Here is a 19799-nt window from a genome sequence, read left to right as displayed (position 1 = left end):
GTCATTTGTTCAGAAGCTTGTGTGCAGAAATGGTACTTATTGTCTAGTAAGTGTTTGTAATAGTAATTACTTTGAAAGTTTGTTATTAATGTCAAGTTTTATATAACCCCCCAGTCCTTTGTGTTTATTCTTGTTGGGAAGATCAGAATATAATTGTTTAATCATGGCAATTTTGACAAATATTTGAGAGCTTGGATTAGGGTAGAGTTTTGTGTATTAAGGTAATAGAAGGTACAAGTCCGGCAGTCAATTTCTTTCAACAAGTCTACATTACCTACTGACTTTGTTTCCTCCCCATGTCTATACCTGTCTTAGTAAAGGCTTGTAAAAATTTTTAACCCATTTGAAGTTCCCCAAAATGAAGAAATGTTTTTTTAATTGAGAGGCATTGTTAAGGGAAAGTCTTCTTGAATATTTGTCATGCTAATATTTTGTGAAGTCTCTGTTGGAATACATAAGTTCATACTAAATTTGAAAAACATTTGATATGGACAAACAGAAAATGCACGAATAGTGAATGGTGGGGAAGTTTTATGTACAGTGAATTACTTAAGTACTGTGCTAAATTTGAGTTTTTGAAACAACAACACTGCCATTTTAACTGGAAATTTTCACTGTTCTTAATGTGAATGAGAGCCCATTGGCACATGCAGATGAGATCGTGGATGTTTTCTTCACAAGATGGCTTGACTGGTGTTTGTCTTAAATAATCTGTAAAAGCATACATATGTACATGTCCATGTTCATACATACATATATTCATATATACACACCTTTACTTTGTAAGGTAAGCCTTTAGGTAGAGGTATTTTTCTGCCCAGTTAGAAGGGAAAATACGTGGATAGTTGGCTTCCTTTTTCATCAGCTTTACCACTGACCTTTATTACAGTCTGCAGGAAGACTGAAAAATTGGCACTGACAGGCTTGATATCGCCTTTTCTTTTGTGATCTGTCAGAATTCCTAAATTGTTAGGAAATGAGACTTGACAGTTTGTGTTATTAACTGGAGAACAATTTAACCATATTATGACTGACTTCAATCTAATGCTTTATATCAATTGATTCTTGTAATCTTTCAAGGATGCATCTTTGGTTGGTTGCTTGGGTTTTTGTTTTCTTTTTCCCCCCTGTCCTCCAGAATGCTGTCACTTAAGAAATGTCCTTACTGGAGGAATATAGAAAGTAGAGCCAACAAGGCATTAAAGCAGTTCTGTTTTAATGTTGACTGTAGTTTTTATAATGAAGATTTACTAAAGATTCTGGTAAATACAATATGTTGGCAGACCTAATTTGGCTGCACTGAATCTGAAAAAAACCTACTGTAACTGTTATATTCAGTTCTGCCTGTGTTTTTTCCAGCTGTGACCAGTGTCACTGTTATTATTGAAAATACAAAAAGACAAGTATCATTTGCCAGATTAATACGTCAGAATTTTAGTTAAATACATTGACCACATTTAATTCTCTGAACCCAGTTGTTTTCTAACTGCTACATTTATTTTGTTAGCAAAGTGCAAGTATTTTTTACTACAGTAAATTTGAAAACCATTTGGTACAAGTATTGTCTCCCAAGTAGTGCTTATTATCACCCTAAATAAATAGTTAGTTCTTATTACAGTTTTAGTAAGCAACAGCTGCATAGCTAGATTTGAGATTTGGGCTTAACACAGAAATTTGTATTTTTTCTTACGATCCATAAATTGAAATTTCCAGTACTGCAACTAAATGATATTTAGCTAGAATTAAAATTTATTGCAACAGCTCTTCTGTGAAAACAGCCTCCTGACAGCTTTTGTAAAAATCCAGATTAATTGAAGAATGACAATAAGACCCTAGAATTTTAATTTAGCTATGAAGTCACTCAATTATTTAATAATTTAGTATCTGGCAAATTTTTTCTTGAGTAGCAGTTTGCTGTTAGATTTCAGAATCTTTTGAAAGAAAACTTGAGTAATGAAGGGAGATAGCCTATTTCATAGAATTCTGTTGAAGAATTCTCTTTAGATTTTCAGATTTAAATTTACTTGTGTGAAAAGAAAGTATGGGTCTATCTCTCACTAAAAATGTCTTTCATAGTGTTATAACTTTTACATATTCAGGAAATTATTTGCCCTCTCTTTGGTCTTTTTCAGGATCCTGAACACAGACCCAGCTGAACTTCAGTCTTACACTAGTATTAAATTTCCAGTTTTCATTATTTTCCCAAGAAATTATACAATTAATTAGAAGATAATTTAAAAAAACCCAGTTACAATAAATACACATTTTGGCAAAGATAAAACTACAGTTAGAAATTCCAGATCTGCTGTTGTCTTTTTTTTCTGAAAGTAAAAGTGTTTTAAAACCAGTAAACAAATATGTAAACAGCCACGGAGAGGTATTAACTTACTGTTTGCCTTTCTAAGGTTTGCATACTAATGCTATGGTGCAGTTTATGATTTTCTTCTTGCTGTTTTTAGTGTCTGGTTCCACCTCTCAAGAAAGCAGAGGCAAGGTCTTTACATTCCAACTTAACTCAGGCTCAAAACACTTGCTGTATCAATGAAAATTGCTGTGAGAAATAAGAGAGAGGTAGAGCTTAGTGTTAAAGCTGTAGATAGGTGGAGAAATTACCCAAATATTAACAGATTAAAAAAGAAAATGCATGCATTATGGTTTAAAATGATACAAGAGTTCAGAACCTTTCTAGTTACACTATCTGCTTCAGACTTGATAGAACAGTGTTGGGCATATATTGGAAAATTCTTCCTTTTGGGAATCATTTTTTTTCATCCTTCTCTTTGAGAAATCTGCTGTCTTCTTTCTTCCAAACAGAATTTAGTACAGTTTGCCCTCATTCAAATAAATACATACCATTTTTTATTGTCCTAGTTCAAAATGCTGGGAAAAAATTTTTACTGACAATTTGTTCTAAAGGCCAGTAATGTGCTTGACTAAAATACAATTTATTTTCAGTTTAAAAGCTTTTATTCAATTAAATCTGTGTCCAATTTGTATATGTCATCATAATTAAGCTGCTAAATTCTTGGAATCTTCATTAGTTAATGTAATGTACTGATTTTCACTGTACTTCTGGGAAATTTTTACTAGGGAGTACTCCACTGTCATTTAGTTACTGGATTTCACTGTAATCTGGTGACCAGAGAAAAAGGTTTTATTTCAGAAATATGCACTGGTTGGCTTTTGATGTCTCTCATAATATGGACTGCTGGCTGTTCTGCATGTACAGCAAATACAAGATTTGATAATAAAAATGCTAAAGCTACACAGGGAGAGAAACCTGAAGTACTGCAGCCATATTCTTCATAGTTTCTCAGACTTATTCACAGTATATAAAACACACTAAATCTGTGTTTCTCTACTTTTTTAGTAACAAAAGAGAATATTTAACATGAAGCAAAAGTCTTCTAGAAAGCTTGGAGTGTTACTTTGGGGTATTGTTTGTTTTTGCTACTGGGATCAGCTACCCGTGAATCTGCTATGAGAGAAGTATAATATAATTTAAAAGGAAAGAAAGAAAGGATATTTCTGATCCCCATGAGATGAATCTGTTGTTGGAAAAGCATGATAGTGTGTTTGTATGTTATTAAAAATATTCATATATATACTTCTGTTTTACAGTGTGGATAAATTTGTCAAAGCAAACAGTAATAATTAGTTTCCATTTTAAATGCCTTGTTATAGAGTATATTATGTAAGGACTAGTAAAATAGTTTGTGATATGTTTCTTAATCTGTCATGAATTTCTGGGTGTCTTCTGCTGTTCTGACTCCTCTGTTTCTGCAGGCTGCCTTGTATCGGCTGAATGGGGATTGGAATCCTTTACATGTGGATCCAAGTTTTGCTGCTCTTGGAGGTGAGCTGATGAGGATACCATTGTGTAAATATTTGGATGAAGGATAATGTAAACGTATTTTTAATCTATTTTTCGTGATGTGCATTTTTCACAACCTGGAAAAGTAGTGCTTTTTTATAGCTGTTCCTAGAGTCACCAATTAAGCAACTTCAAAGTTCTGCATCACACTTCAGTTTGAAGCATTGCTTTTTGTAGCTAGAAATGGGGAATGGTGCTTGGATTTTACTTACAATGGAAACATAGTTTCTAACTTACTTTCCTTTACATCTTGTTTATTGCCACTGTCCTGTTTTTACAATGTCTGTTTCATAAGCAGAAATAATTGACTCTCAAAGTTTCCAAAGGAATCCCATAAATTCTCTAATTTGTATTTCTTTCCATTTGAATAATTTTGGGATTATGTGGTTCTCAGTGGAACTTTTTCAGTGTAGTCTTCTCTATCCCAGTAAATGCAGGAGGGCAGGAGAGAGGGAGCTTGTTAGCACTTCTTTCCTGTAAGATTGCTTAACTACACCTCTTGCTAGTGCATTAGCCTGTTAATTTACATAATTCTACGTGTCAAAGCACCAGATCAGAGACTGCATTAACTAATTTTTGAAGAGATGCAATTAATGAAAAGGGATGTTTTCTTGAAATCGTGTAGTAAAGTTATTTTTTAGACATATTTTCAGGCCATGTAAGTAGTATAGTTCGATTACTCTGGGCAGGCAGTATTTTGATTTACATAAGAAATTTTCCTGAATATGTGTGGTATCATCATAAACATTACGTGAGACTACTAATCTATAATAATGAGTCTGCAGTTTCCTGATGAATTTTTTTTTGATATGCAAGTATCACTGTATGGTGTTCTTATCAAGATAAATAGAGCAGAGCTATGCTTCCTTGTTAGATCACACTTAACATACATTTGCAAATTATCTTTCATAAATGCATACTAATTGGTTTGTTAACTCAGTTTTGTATAATTCTGTGTAAATTTGTGTTCATCAGTAATGATTGTCAAATACTAGAGTCCAAGAAGAGATTTCCCCGGTTTGTTAAAGCATTCTGTTTGCTTATGATGTTGATTTGTTAATAATGGTGATGGAGTTGAGAAATACGTGTTTATAATTGAAAACTCAGTGTTTGGAATAATAGTGATGATGATACTTTAAATACCTAACAAAAGAAGAGAAGTAAAAATCTTCTACCTGGTCACACAAAGAGCGCTGGCACATAGGGAAAATGAAATTAGTACTGTAGATAAGATATCCTTTTGTCTCAACATAAAACTACCGCACTGGATTTTGAAACTATGAAAGTTCCAAAATACCCTACCTATACTAAATGCAAGTACTGTCAAAGAAGAAATGACTGTAGAGATAGTCCACACATTTTTTTCTAGGTGTGCAAATGTTTTTTCTCCTTCAGATCTATTCACACACCTTCTTGTCATGTAACAATCTCTGTGGATGCTCTCTTTTACTGGTTCTCACCAGTGTGCATGGGAAGCAAGCATTTAGCATAATGCATTCAGGTCATTCCTGGATTATTGTTAAGACTTCCTGTGGGTATTATTTCAGAAGACATAAAGCACATGAAAACACCTGTTTATATTCTTGTGCCTTTATTCCTGTATCTTGTGTTTCCAGATACTAGTAAGCAATATTTATTTTGATTTTGTTTCAGTCTAGATACAAAGTAATAGAATTTAGCTCATGGAATTTTTCTTTGAGTATTAGCTTTATAAAGAAAACACTGGGAGAAATAGGATTGGGTATATTTGAGTTCTGAATAGAGTGGGTGGTTTCTGGTTCTTGCATAGTGAATTGAACTGAGTTTTTAAAGAGCTAGATGTCACTATAACATTCTGAATGAGAGATACTGAAAACTGGTGATGTTACAATAGTGCAGTAATCTGACTGCATGGTAACTTTGTGCTTTCAGTGCCCATTGTATACAAAATAGAGTGCTATTAAAAGTGTACATACGCAAATATTTTGTGGGAAAGAAATGACAAAATGATCAGGCTGGAATACTTACAGTGAGAAAACAGACTCATATTCCTTTAAGCCTGTCATTCTATCTTGTCTCCTAATGTGACAAAATTTCTCTTTCTCACCCATAATTCTACTAGCTGTGTCTTTCCTTTGGTCTCATAATTCCCATCTTTCCCAGCATTGAATCTTCCACGGCTTCAGCTTGCAACTAGTTACCACACAGCTACTTGCTCATTCCTTACCTCTCCACTCCCTGTTTTTCCCTTCACTTCCCTTTCCTCTCCCACCCCCACTCCTGGTGGGGTGGAGAGTAGAGTTGCAGAGAAAAATAGGTAAAACTTGTGGGTTCATATAAGAACACTTTAGTAACTGAAGCAAAGTAAAATATTATTATAAAATAATACTAATGCTGCTGCTACTACTACAAATAATAACGAAAAGGACAGAGAAGAAGTGAAGAGTAAAACCCAAGAGAAACAAGTGCACAGCACATTTGCTTATCACCTGCTGACTGATGCCCAACCCATCCCTGAGCCCTGATCAGTAGCTCCTCGCCAGCTTCCCCCAGTTTTTGTCCTGAGCATGAGGTTCTGCCACCTCTTTGGCGGCGGATCATAGGTCACAGAAGAGTGTTCGGCATATGTTAAACACTATTTAGCAACAGCTGAAACATCAGTGTATTTTCAGCATTACTGTCACACTAAATTCAGAGCACAGCACAGTAAAAGCTATTAGAGAAGAAAATTCATTATAGCCCAGCCAAAGCTAGGATGGCGTCCTTGTCGCTTTTTTATTTCTGTCTTGATTGTGGTTTCTTTTCTTTTCTTTTACATCTTCCAGTTCTCTGCTGGCTAGACTTTCTCCTGCCTCCTCTTTTTTTGTTTGTTTTGGTTTGGTTTTGGTTTTTCTTCCAGCTGTTGTCCCTTGAGAGAACATTTTGTGCTGTGTACATGCAATGAGAAGTTGTTAAGAGCTCAAGAAAAACAGACTCTGGCCAACAGCAGTAGCTATAAGTTCTGGGCAAAGCAATTGGTTTCAGTGCCAAAGCTGGACAGCTCTGTCTGGATTCCATGGCCTGTTGCAAGTGTGATCAGTTACTGTTTACCTGCCTTGTCAGGTCAGAACAACCTGTTGAAGGAATCAGAATATACAAGCAGCATCTTTATAACTTAACAGTTGCACTTGAGCAAATCTGAGGCCAGTTGTCAAAGGTTTATTTTGTCAGATTTTGACAGCAGTGAAAAAAGATGCAACACTAATATAAAGTTTATCCTCTGCCAAGGTTGAGAATAAAGGTAAATTAATCCTAAACCAGGCATTGTGTTAGAAGACTTTGGCCAACCATGAAAAGGAATTCAAAACAGGAAGTATCAAATAATCTTAGTGTTGCCACTTTTTAATGATTACAACACCTCTTACCCTTAATGTACATACTTATATTTAACTGCATGTCTGATGTGCCTATGCATGCATACTAAAACACATAATCTCCTTATTTTTCATTTTGTCACCTCTACAGACAGGGAATAATTCTACTTTTGAGTCTCACAGAGCACAGGCGGTGCTAAGAGTGCAGCTTGTCACCAAGCACTTTCCTTTGTCCAAAAGTAGAGGAAATAATAAATAGTAACAGACACTTTTTTGTTGAGATAAATTAGGTTAAAAAGAAAAAGGATTAAGAACACTAATGGAGGAAAATACTATGAATAAGGTATAGCTATTAATAGAAGCTGCATTCAAGGTCCTAATATCAAAAATGCTAAAATGTTACTTCTTTAAATAGGATTTAAGAAGCCTATACTTCATGGACTATGCACCTTTGGGTTTGCTGCTAGGAACGTTTTGAAGCAGTTTGCGAATAATGATGTGAACAGATTCAAGGCAATCAAGGTCTGTGTGTTCATTCTTTGCGGTAAATTTCCTGGATTTTTCTGTTTTAGTGCCAAAAGAAATCTTAAGTGTGGCGGGAGTCTTTCAGGATATGTTAATTGCCAGAATTGCTTTTACTTAGAGCTGCATGCATTTTAATGCCTCTGTCTTGTATGTTTGCTTAAATATATAGGCTTTCTACATTGATAGTTAACTTAATTTTCCTCTTTTTTTTTCATTTCAGTAGAGCCAATATGTTTAAGCTTTGCATTTATATATAGCAGACAAATATTTTTGCAACCCCACTTTTTTTTTTTTTTTTTTTTTTTAGGTTCGCTTTGCGAAGCCAGTCTGTCCAGGGGAAACTTTGCAAACAGAAATGTGGAAGGAAGGAAATAGAATCCATTTTCAGACCAAGGTCAGAGCAATCTCTTCACTGTGGGCTTCAGAGGAAGATGTATTGGTTAAAAGACTGGGGATATGAGGGGAGCAAGAAAAGATGACTCATTAAGCAGCACACTGTTGGCAAAGGCTTTGACAAGAAATGAAGTAAATATAATTAAATAGTCTTACTTACTTTATGGTGTCACTAGGATTCTAATAGAAGTACCACTATAATCGTAGGACTTAATACCCTCGTATTAAAGGAGGACTCTTTTCATTGTTGTGCATTTTTTGTGTTTTTCTACTGGGGAAAATGAAAAGAATAAAAAAGCAGTCATCCTCAGGTCATCATAGTGTGTACTTGTTTTCTGGAGTTACTCCTAACTTTATGTATTCATCTTTTTTTTTTTTTAACATTTATTTATCTTAACCAGCCCTTAACAGTTTATGCAAGTGTGCTGCAGATTTATCTTAGATTGGGTTAAACTTAAGCCGCAGCTACACAGAGGAACTTCCTAAAAATGGAAATTTCATAGCAGTTGAACATAGTAACTACAATAAAACAGGGTTTACACTTTTTTGAGATCTGGGTTTGCATTGTTCTATTTTCTGCTAGTAGTGTTGTCTCCATGTCATAGGGTACTTGGTGGGAACTAAAGGTAAATAAAACTCCAGATAAAGGGCAAAAAGTAAAAGTGAATGTCATCACTTATGTGCATCATATGACATTTTCACTTTCTTTACCTATGATTTGATACTGGTATTTGTCAATATTTGCTTTGGCTTATTCAATGAGAGTTACATTGCTTTGCTGGCCGAAGCTTTGCAGCCTCATCTCCATAAAAATGTAGCCAGCTCTTGATTAGTGAGTAGGGCAGCAGGTATAGTTGCAGCTGCAAGGAGGATTGGGCAGGCAAAATCAAACAAGGAGAATCATCATAGGAACAGAGGAATGCTGTATTCATACAGTTTTCTGGGATTATACATCGACTGAAGGAGGTAAATTTTATTTGCAGACCTGGTGGGTGGTAGCAGCTACAGAATTTCAGGATGGTAACAATGTAGAGACTACTGTGTGCAAAATCTCCATTTGTAATTACTAGTAGCAAATGAGGTAGTTTGGTGCCTCAAGTGAGCTTTGAAAATTACTGTAACTATATTTAAAAGGTTTGATCACTCAATCTAGAATTCATATGTCTAGTTTTGATGGTTTCCATATACCATGTTAGTTAATAGAGTTCATAATATGCTTCCAAGCCCTTCCAAATTTGTATGCAGGGTGAGTTGTTCTGTTGTGTTTAAAGGCAAAATTTGTAATTATGCTTGCTTTAGTAATTGCTAATATGTAGAGTTTTGGTGAATTTTGCTAAGGATTTTTCTTCCACAACTTTGAAGTAACTGATTTTGGATAGAAATTACAAGGTTTAACAGGATTATAGTAAACCATCTTAAACAGTTATGAGGTGTGCAGAATTTTGTTTCTTACTGCATGTTGGATTTGTATGAACTCTGGTTAAATCAAGCTACAGATGGACTTAAAGCTTTGAGAGGGTGGTTTGAATCCATTTTCAGCATTGTCTGAAGTGCAGTGGCAGCAGGTGACAAGCTGTTAGGCATGATTTGGGTAGCAGTTAATGTAGTCCAATAAATTAGGCTGTGGTACTTGATGTTTCTCCAGTTTGGCTATTTGTCATACACTTCTCTATATGCATTATCAGTGACTCAATTTGCTGTCTTCTGTTAGCTGCCATAAGTCAGTAGGGTTTGTCACATCCTTCAAAGAGAAAATACCAAATTGAAACCCATTTTATTATTTGAAGTAACAACTTCAAAAAATTAAACTGGTGGAAATTTAGATATTTTCTATCATTCTTTTTGTAATCTTTGTTGTTTGCAGTCCTTAAAAAGCTGTTTCTAGTGCAAGTTGAAGTATAAGGCATGTGGAGATAGTGAAATTATCTAAATGGACTCTTGACAACTGAATGTCTACCTCAAGGAAAAACATTTTAGAGCAATGTCTTTCTAAGAACTATTTATGAAGAAAGATTGACAGTAACTTGTAACACTGGAGGTAAATAAGGTTTTTCAACTGTTTTGTCAGCAGAACACCAGCAATATATTTTGGTAAAATTTCTCCAGAGGAAAATAATTCTTTTGCTTGAAGAGCTGTTTGGAAAACATATTATAACAATTTGCCTCAAGACTACAGCACATTTATGAGGTGTTCTTTTTCACTCTGTGACTTTTATATTTTCTCATTACATCTCTGATTTTAAAATATCAGGAATACTCCTTAGATGCCCTTTTTTATGACTTTCTGCAAATAAATCACCTCTTTAATGTATTTTTCCCCCACTACAGATCAAGGAGACTGGAGAAGTTGCCATTGCAGGGGGCTATGTGGATGTAGTACCAGCCTTGGAAAAGCCTTCTGCTCAAGAGCCTCTGAGGGTAGGTGGAAGCAATGGAAGTCTTAACTTGAAGAGAAGCATAGATAGGCTTTATTTTGGTGAAAAACACAGGAAAAATACTTAGGTCTCTTACCAATCTTATTTGCAGTATTCAGAGGAGTTACGAGTTCAGAGATGTTAACATGTATGTTGTTTAGGCTACAGATGTTAATTGATCTGTTCGAGAGGAAAATTCCAGTTGTTTACACTGGATGCTGATGTTTGATGTGCTTGATGCTCATGGATCTCTCGGGATAAACGTGCTGTATTGTTACAAAACAAGGAGGGGTATATGCCAGTGACAGCCATGTTTTCAGCACTTGCATAGCTCAAAATATAAATTTTTTAACATAATTTGGATGTGTAACTGTAGAACAATGCTTTTCATATTATTTTATAGATCAAAATTTCATATTATTTTGTAGATCAAAATAATACAAAAGATCAAACTCTGTGTAGGATGTAAAAATGTGTGACCTTTCTCAGTTTTTTCAGAGACACAGGGAGAGGGGCAAGAAGGCATTAGCATGAGTGAAAATGACATAATATACTCGTCATTGAATCATTTTGAAATAAGACTGTGAGAGCTGTTTGTACATGTGGTTAGGCCTGGCACACAACATACTCTTTATACTGTGTAGACCTAAAGAGATCCCTGGCATGCATGCATACCTTAAGCCTTGGGTACTGTACTTGCCATAAACCACAGAATTGTATATGCAATAGTGAGGATGACCCTAATGTGGTCTAAAAGTCACTTAAGGCAATGCATATTTGTAGTTTATTATTAAGGCAATGCCTTAGTAAACTGTTATTATTTCCCCATTGACTCCTGCATGCAAGCTATGAAATTTTAAAGCTTTGAAGTTTATGAAATACTGAGATTGTGACATTCATATAAAGCTTTTAATCACAGAATGGGAAATATTGGGTGATACTTGGGCTGCATCCAAAGCAGCATAGCCAGCAGCTCGAGGAAGGGGATTCTGCCCCTCTGCTCTGCTCTGGTGAGACCCCACATCGAACACTGAATCCAGCTCTGGGGACCCCAGCACAGGAAGGGCATTGACCTGTTGGAGTGAGTCCAGAGGAAGGACATCAAGAAAATGAGGGGATTTGAGCACCCTTCTCATGAGAAAAGGCTAAGAAAATTTGGTTTGTTCAGCCTGGAAAAGAGAAACCTTCAGAGTGACCTAGTTGTGGCCTTTTATTACCCAAAGGGAGACAAAGAGGAACTTTTCTTGTAGTGACAGGATAAGGGGGAATGGATTCAAACTAAAAGAGGCTAGGTTTTGATTCGATCTTAAGAAGAAATTCTTTACTGTGAGGTTGGTTAGGCACTGGAACAGGTTTCCTACAGAAACCAGCAGGCTGTGGCTGCCTCATCCCTGGAAGTGTTGACGGCCTGGCTGGATGGGGCTTGGAGCACCTTGGTCTAGTGAAAAATGTCCCTGCCCCCCAACAGGGGGTTAGAACTAGATTATTTTTAGGATTCATTCCAATTCAGGCCATCCTATGATTCTATGGTTTATCCAGGAACCTATTTCTTTTTTCTGCTTGTGTTTAATCTTCTAAGACATTCTGAATTGTTGAATGAAGTTCAAACCTTAGAACTTTTTTGAACTGCTCAGGTTTTCTTTTTTAAAAAAACTTAGCAGAACAGGTGTTCTTCTTTAAGCTTACTCTGAGAAATTAAGGTGCTTTGGCAGAAATGTGCTGACAGGGTCAGACACCCACCCTTTAATATAATGGAAAATGTTAGGCTCAACCAAAGAGGTGACAAAATAGCAGCCTGAGGAGTCTTGTGTTCTGCTCTACAGGTACGTACAGCAAACAACTAAAGCTCTGAGACTTTCTTTGCTCCAGTTCCAGTTAGACAAAAAATGTCACTGAAGTAGCTTCCCTAAAGTGAAGCCTTTTATCCAGTAAAAATATTTGTCAAAAGAAAGACAGCAAAAGACTTGCAAAATAATGTGCTTGGAAAAGTTGGAAATGTAAATGTAGCTGATCCCACTGTTAAATTTTGTCTGCACTGGAGTTCTGACTGTATTCATAGTGCAGTATGTTTTGAACATCTTTCATGTCAAAGTAAAAACTTTTTTTTTTTGTTCTGAAAACTAACATAACATTCGCTGTAGAAAAAGTGGCAGTGGTTATCGTCCAAAGGAAGAAAAGGGCAATTTAGAAGCTCTTAGAGCACTAATTAAAAAACATTGTCTCAAATTGTAATGATAAATGAAAAAAACTATAAAAACAAAATTTGAAAAAATTTTAAATGAAAATTTGAAATGAAGCATTTTTTGCTTGAATGTATTCTTTAGTGCTGATGGTGGCTAGAGGGGATTCTTTTGTGGTAGAAAAAATCTCAGTTGTAGTTAATAATTCTGATGTAGATAGTTGATGCTTTGCATGCTGGAAAGTGACATGTTCAGTACCTTTTAGCAAAGTTTCAATTTTAAATTCTTCATACTTTTTTTTTCAAGGCTGGAGGGCTGCAGAGTAACCTTGTGTTTGAAGAAATTGGCCGCCGTGTAAAAGAGATGGGAAATGAATTGGTAAAGAAAGTAAACGCCGTATTCCAGTGGGACATCACTAAAGATGGAAAAACAGCAATGCAGTGGAGTAAGTGGTGGTGTTTATGTGATACCCCAATGCATTTTTGTTATGAAGTGGGATTAGTTGTAATCATTCCAATTAAACTGATAGCTTGGAACTAAGCATAGCGTAGTAGATGAATATGCAGTGGGACCTACAGGTCTGAATACATTCTGGTGCACAGATGACAAGGAGGTCAGATAAACTTTGCAGGTACTACTCTTCCAAGGAACATTTTTCTGTAACTCGTCTATTTAGATTTAGACATAGGTTACATCATCCTTTAGAACTTCAGTGCATTTCTGTTTACAATTTCCAGATTGAATTGCCACTGCACTTAGGAAAGCATGCTAAATTAGCGTAGTAGGAGTGTTACAGTAGTTAGTCTGCTGGTGATGTACATGCTAACTGATCTAAAACAAATAAGTAATTATTTCTACTGCATTGTTCTTGTCGCTTCAGTGAAAAACGTAGCCCAATTTGTTTCCATTTACACTTTCTGAGATCAAGGTTTAATGGAGGCATAATCATGATTTCCCATCATTTAAGCATGGGACCGATTGATGATGAGAAGCTAAAGCCTGTAATAGCAGTGGCTCACAGCAGAAGTTTTTCCTGATTAAATGAATAATAGAATTATGCGAAGTGGTCTGATGGGGGAAAGCTACTTCCTCAAAAACCTTTTCTTCTTAAGTTCTCCTTTGTTCTCTTTATAAAGATATGTATATTTGAAAACAACCCCAAATCTTCTTTTATAATTGGATAGATTTTTTTATCTTTGGAATTTCTTTTTTTTTTTTTTTGTTGACATGTCTACTGCTTTATTGGTGGAGTGTAAAGATTTTCCAAAGGGAAAAAGCTTAGTGAGGTTGTAACTTGCAGGCCTTTTTGTGGGAAAATGAAAGTCTGGGTCAAGCCTGTTACTTAGACTTCTTTTTGTTTGGTCTTAGTGGTTGGATGTAATCAAAAGAGTTTTGGGGACGATGCAGGTGAAGGGGCTGCTCTTTGACAAGCTGAGAGGGGAGACTCACAGTAGGTCAGATCAGGTCTGTCATTATGTTTTGTTCTGTACACTGACTTTTTGTAAACTACTGTTGAGCAATTTAGAAGCCTATAATTTTACTTAATCCTTTCCTAACGTTGACCAGTAGAGATTCTGAGTAGCAAGACTGCTGTTAAGTTTCAGGAAAAATACTATACAGAGGTTGATCAGGATAGTTGTGTTCTACTTGCCTTGCTTTTTAAGCAGTTTTTGAGGGTAAAGAGTGATTTCCGTTTGGATAGAAGTTAATAAATACGAATATACCTGTGGGGATTATGCAATCTGATTGCCTATACATCAAAATGAGACAAGGGAAATACTGAATAATCCAACTCAGACATTGTGTCTTAAAATTCATTACTGCTCTTAATCATTTCTATTGTCTGCAGTTTTCCATTTTTGCATGAAGTAATTTAAATTATGGACATGGTTAGAACTTTGAGAGAAGGCATATGAAGTTTTACTTGTGTTCTTGCTTACGTTTTTAGGTGATAATTAGAAGTGCATTGGTTAAACTCCTGAGTACTTGAAGTAGAAACTTATATTTGTTGAGAAGCACTCTGTACTCCACATCAGTCCTGTCTATTGTTTCATGTGTAGCTGAATTTGATACAAGTGATGGTCATGTTTATAATGACAACTAGAAAACTATTTCAGGTTGATTGATCATTTGCATTAACTTTGGAATTGCTGTATTGATCACCTAAGTTCAATATTATGTATGTCCAGAGAATAGAGGGACAAGTCAATGGAGGAGAAATCTGCTGAGGGGTATTTCGAGATAAATAAAATTCCTCACTCAGTGAGAAGTTCTGAAACTGCAAATTGCTGAATGCAGAACAAGCACACTTAGATATTTAGGCCTGAGCAGTGCCCTTACTTGCCTCATGAGATCACATTTTATTAGAGGGGAAAGAGGTGAATGTTTTTGCTATTGTATTCAGATCAAGAGAATGCTCCTGCTTCGAATAAATCAATAGTCAACCTTTTGTCCTCTCCTGCTTCTCCTACTGAAGCAGTAGGAAGAAGGTACTGCTTTCTTCCTGTTCATATGTCTAGCTAAAAGGGATTAAATAGACATAGCTTTTGTTTGTCTTGTTCCCTCTGCTTCTGTTGCAGTGACAATTTTCTGTACTATTATATGCATTTGGAAAAAAACTTAAAGATCCCTGTGGGATGGAGGCTGGAGGAGCTAATCTAATGTATTTAAACATTTCCCACTGCTGACTGCTATTAAGAGCTGAAATGAAACTTTTCCAGAAGCTTTGAAAAGTTACCGTCAAAATTTTTACAGTATGGTCAGTTCCTTATGAAGTACTGTAGTCTCTGTGCTGTATTAAATATGTAAGACTGAAGCTAAATATCTAGGTGACCCAGCAGGGTGTCTGTAGGAAATGTTGTTTACTTTTCCTTTTGGGAGTATTGGTATGCAAGTACTTCCTTTGTATATCACTTTTTTTGAAAGAACTTTGTGTCATCCTATTTCTGTATTTGTTTGTGTTTTCTGAATATTTTTGTGTGCCTTTAGATTTCACGTACTTTTGGATGAAGAAAACAGGAGTTGGCTAGTACTAAAAATAGTTAGACTGCTGCAAATAATCTAAATATTAAAATTTCATATTGTCAATATGAAAATAGTTAAGAAAACTCACTAGCAGAATTTTAGGAGTTATGCAACTGTAGTATCAACCTTCACTGTTTGTCCCTACATGGAAAAAGAGCCTACTATTGTTGATGTCTGTTTAACTCCAATGGCATATTTTTAATGGCAAGCTATATATGTATCTGCATGATTAAATTTTTATTTGGAGAATATTTGAAAACACTTCCCTGCCATTAAAAAGCATATATCCAAAAAACCATAAAGCAAAAGGCCTTCAGAGGCAAGTACCTGAGTTTTATAAGCAGTTGCCAACTTAATTTTTTTTACGTGTTTGCATATGTTACATTGTTATTCAGTATTCAAGTGTCTCCTACCAGATGCTGGTATAATTCATTTTCCATGATGTGTGCAAAAGAAGATGGAAGTTTGTGAGTTTACATTCCAAGGAAGACAGCTTTCTTGAACTTAGGATATTCTCAATAATCTAAAAGATTTCTGACTTTATGTGATTTTTACAAGATCTCTGTATGGTCATCAGCAAGACTTTTGTAATGCAGATGAGCAATGACAGTCAGTTTGGAATATATAACACTGACAATGCCATTTTCTCACTTGAATGCTGGACTTTGAGTTGTTAATGTAAGCTTCTGTACACATTAGAAATTTTAGTCTTTGTCAAATTGATTTTTTACTTTAAAAACTGAAGATGACAGTGCAATGTTACGTGTGCTGTAGCTTGAATTTATTTCTGTGTCACTATTTTGACTGGTTTTCAAAGGTGCTTCAGATTTTAATGTTACTTGACTTAATTAGTAGAATTGCACTTCTTTACTGTACATTTAAATTTGGCCTGGTGGTTATTAGTTGATCTTCTGTGTACAAGAATTTTAAATAATTTTTGTAAATGTTATGCTGCTAGATTAGATAAATTTTGAATTATCTTTCTCTCTTTTCTAAGTAAAATTGCCATTTTGGAGGGTCAGTCCCATAATGTACATAGCTACAAGAAAACCAAAAGGAAAATATGACATTAAAATCAATTCACAATTTGGTTCACATAGCTAAATATTACATACTATTTCAGTGTATGGTCAAAATTCTTGACAAGTTATCACTGAAACAACTTGTGTATGAGGAGGAATATTATTTTGGCTGAGTTTTTTGTTTTAAGCTGTAACTTAATGTTAATTAATTAACAATCTATCTTTTTTTAGGCCTCTCTTTGTAAGGGCCTCCTAGGCCTTTACAAACAGTGTTTCTGGTTCTTTTGGGCTACCTGATAGGCCTCTTTCTCTTATTTAATTGGACATATAGTTGTTCTGTCTTGTGTTTTAATTTTTTGACTTGTCACTTTTACACAGCTTTGTGCTTTTGTGAAGAGTGCAGCAGTTGACAGTTGGAAACAATCTGGGCCCTGCAGCCCATTGCTCCCTTACTCAATGGTTGTACCTCCAGCATCTTCTGCTGATGTCCTTCAGCCTCTTCAGATCTGGGAAGGAAGCAGATAAGAGAAGGCAGCAGCCACAGCACGAGTGCTGTGTCCATTTCTGGGCCCCTCAGTCCAGGAAAGACATTGAGGTGCTGGAATGTGTTCAGAGAGGAGCAGTGGAGCTGGGAAAGGGTCTGGAACACAAGTTCTGTGAGGAGCAGCTGAGGGAACTGGGGCTGTTTATCCTGGAGAAAAGGCAGCTCAGTGGGGACCTTACAACTCTCTGCAACTGACTGCAAAGAGGTTGTAGCCAAGTGAGGGTCAGTCTTTTCTCCCAGGTAAGAAATTGCAGGGCTAGTAAAAATGGAACCTCAATCATGAGATGCTGGTGTTGGATATCAGGAAGAATTTATTCATGGAAAGAATGGGCTGTCCAGGGAGGTGCTGGGGTCACTATCCCTGCGGTGTTCAAGAAATAGCTGAGTGTGGCACTCAATGCCATGGTTGAGTTGTCAAGGTATTGATCAGTTAAAACTTGGATTCAGAGATCTTTTCCAACCTTAATAATTCTCTGATTTTGTGAAATTGGTTCTTGTGTATGCAATCAATCTTTCAAACTTTTGGGAAACAAAAAGTTCTTTTATTTTACTATATTTACTTTTATTTCTAGTGTTCTTAATGCAACTGTGACATTTTGATCTCTACTTTCTGCAGTAAACCAGGATTTTTAGAAGTCAAGTGAAATTGAATGTGGCTTTTGTTGGTACAGAGACATCTTTATGGAGGCACTAGTATTATGACAATAGTCTGTTTAACCAGCAGTGGCCTTTCCTTCTGTGCGGTTCTCTGTGGATGGTGTGAAGCCATGAAGAGGTTGCAATTGACTGTGCACTCAGGATGTGAAATTTTGGACAGCTCATCTGCTGTGTAAACAATGTTGAACTGTAGTGATTGACAACTGGCCTTAATTAGTGGTATTTCTGTATAAAAACAAGCTGTTCTAATTTAAGAGGATGCTGAAAATCCTTTTAAAAGAAATAAAGCAAGTATCAGTAGTGGTACTGAAACTACCTTCACTTTTTAACAAAAATCTTAATTGATAACCCACCCTAGCTTTTTCCAGTTTGCTTCACTACCTGAAGCATGCTTTGCTCCCTCCTGCATTATGTATTACTATACAACAATAGCCTTTTTTTTCAGGCATTATAAAATTTTTTTAAAATTTTATTTTTAGGGTTAAGGTTTCATTTCAACTTTGCTTTCCATAGAGAAAAGGTAGTGCTGTTGAGGTCTGTTGGCTGATAGTTGATGGCACTCCAGAAGAGCACTTAGAAGAGTTTGCCCATCTGTTGCTTGTTTTCTTCATGTGTTGAAGGCAGGAGATGTTTCTGTTCCTTTCCAGTTCTCAGAAGAATAGAACTTTGTTATGAGAACTGGGGAGAAATTGTTACATGTAGTTGGTTGTAAACAGCTGATAAATTAAAGTGAAATTGCTCAATAATTTATGATGCAATATGACTTCAGACAATGAAGAATACCTGTTTTTTATTTGGTTAGCAGTTGAGTCTTGTATTGCCCTTACTTATCCACTGTAAAGCAGAATAAAACACAAACCAAACTAAAAATAAAGTCGGTTAGTATTTTTCTCCTAGAAAAGGGTAAGGCACTCTTCAAAGTAAAAAGAAAAATTCTTACCCCAAATATTAGGTTTTTAGGTTTTTGGCAACCTGCTATAAAATGTCAATGTCTACTGTTTTATCTAGTGTTTTGAGTCCTATATATGTGAATTTTCTCCTATTTTTATTTTATCTCTGACAGCATCATCTTTTTGATGATAATAATTAATAAATTTTAATTAATGTAATAAAACACCTATGCATCGAAGTAAAAGCAAAAATTTAAAGGAAAACTAGCATTTCATTCACTCAAACTTCTTGATTCTACTTTTCTGCCAGATGTGTAATAGAATATATTCCAGAGGATAAACAAGAGGGCACTCTCTCTGGTCATTGAAAAGCTAGGATTTTTCTGCTCTAATGTTTGGAACATGTTCTGGAATTCAGCTTCTTTCTTTCATTGCTAGTTTATTTGTCCCCGAGCTAGTGCTCTAGTTTAGTCTGAATTGTATTTTCAGTATTCTAGCCTAGGTGTAGGTCAGGAGGGAAGAAAGTGGATTGTGTATGTTTCTAATCCTTCTGTTTGTTTTTTTGCCTCGCAAAAAAATTGAATGAACAAGTTTTTGTGGTAGTTTTTCATTCTTTATAAAGTGGGGAATTACTTTCCTTCGCTAAATACTAATATCTGATATATTTTGATATATTTTGGATCACTCTTTCTCCACAGTGGCACTTTTTTTTTTAACTATTTGCATTAGAGAGGTCAGCTCATTTATGATGAAGCCTATGAAAAGGGATGGATCAAGTAACAATAATTTTATTGTTTGTTCTCTGTGTTTTTATAGAAAAGACAGTTTTGTTGTCAGAGTGCTTTGCTTTTGTGGCTGCTTAGGTTTTTTTTCATTTTTTTCTTCCTTATCAAAAATCTTAATGTTCTTTAAAAAGAATCTAGAGGAAGTGGAAATAACCTTTT

The 19799-nt window shown here is 35.5% G+C and overlaps 1 protein-coding gene across 1 annotated transcript in view; it reads left to right on the top strand.

Moving 5' to 3' along the window:
• Window positions 1-19799, top strand: part of HSD17B4 (hydroxysteroid 17-beta dehydrogenase 4) — a 63150-nt gene that overhangs the window by 37394 nt on the left and 5957 nt on the right. The window contains exons 18-22 of the mRNA XM_030968309.1: window positions 3787-3856; window positions 7622-7728; window positions 8039-8125; window positions 10453-10542; window positions 13025-13163. Of these exons, the coding sequence (XP_030824169.1) occupies window positions 3787-3856; window positions 7622-7728; window positions 8039-8125; window positions 10453-10542; window positions 13025-13163 (493 nt within the window). The remainder of the gene's footprint in view (window positions 1-3786; window positions 3857-7621; window positions 7729-8038; window positions 8126-10452; window positions 10543-13024; window positions 13164-19799) is intronic.

This window comes from Camarhynchus parvulus, chromosome Z, assembly GCF_901933205.1.
Source record: "Camarhynchus parvulus chromosome Z, STF_HiC, whole genome shotgun sequence".
NCBI classification, from domain to species: domain Eukaryota; kingdom Metazoa; phylum Chordata; class Aves; order Passeriformes; family Thraupidae; genus Camarhynchus; species Camarhynchus parvulus.
Note: the sequence above shows the minus strand (reverse complement) of the source record. Positions and strands in the feature narration are given on the sequence as shown.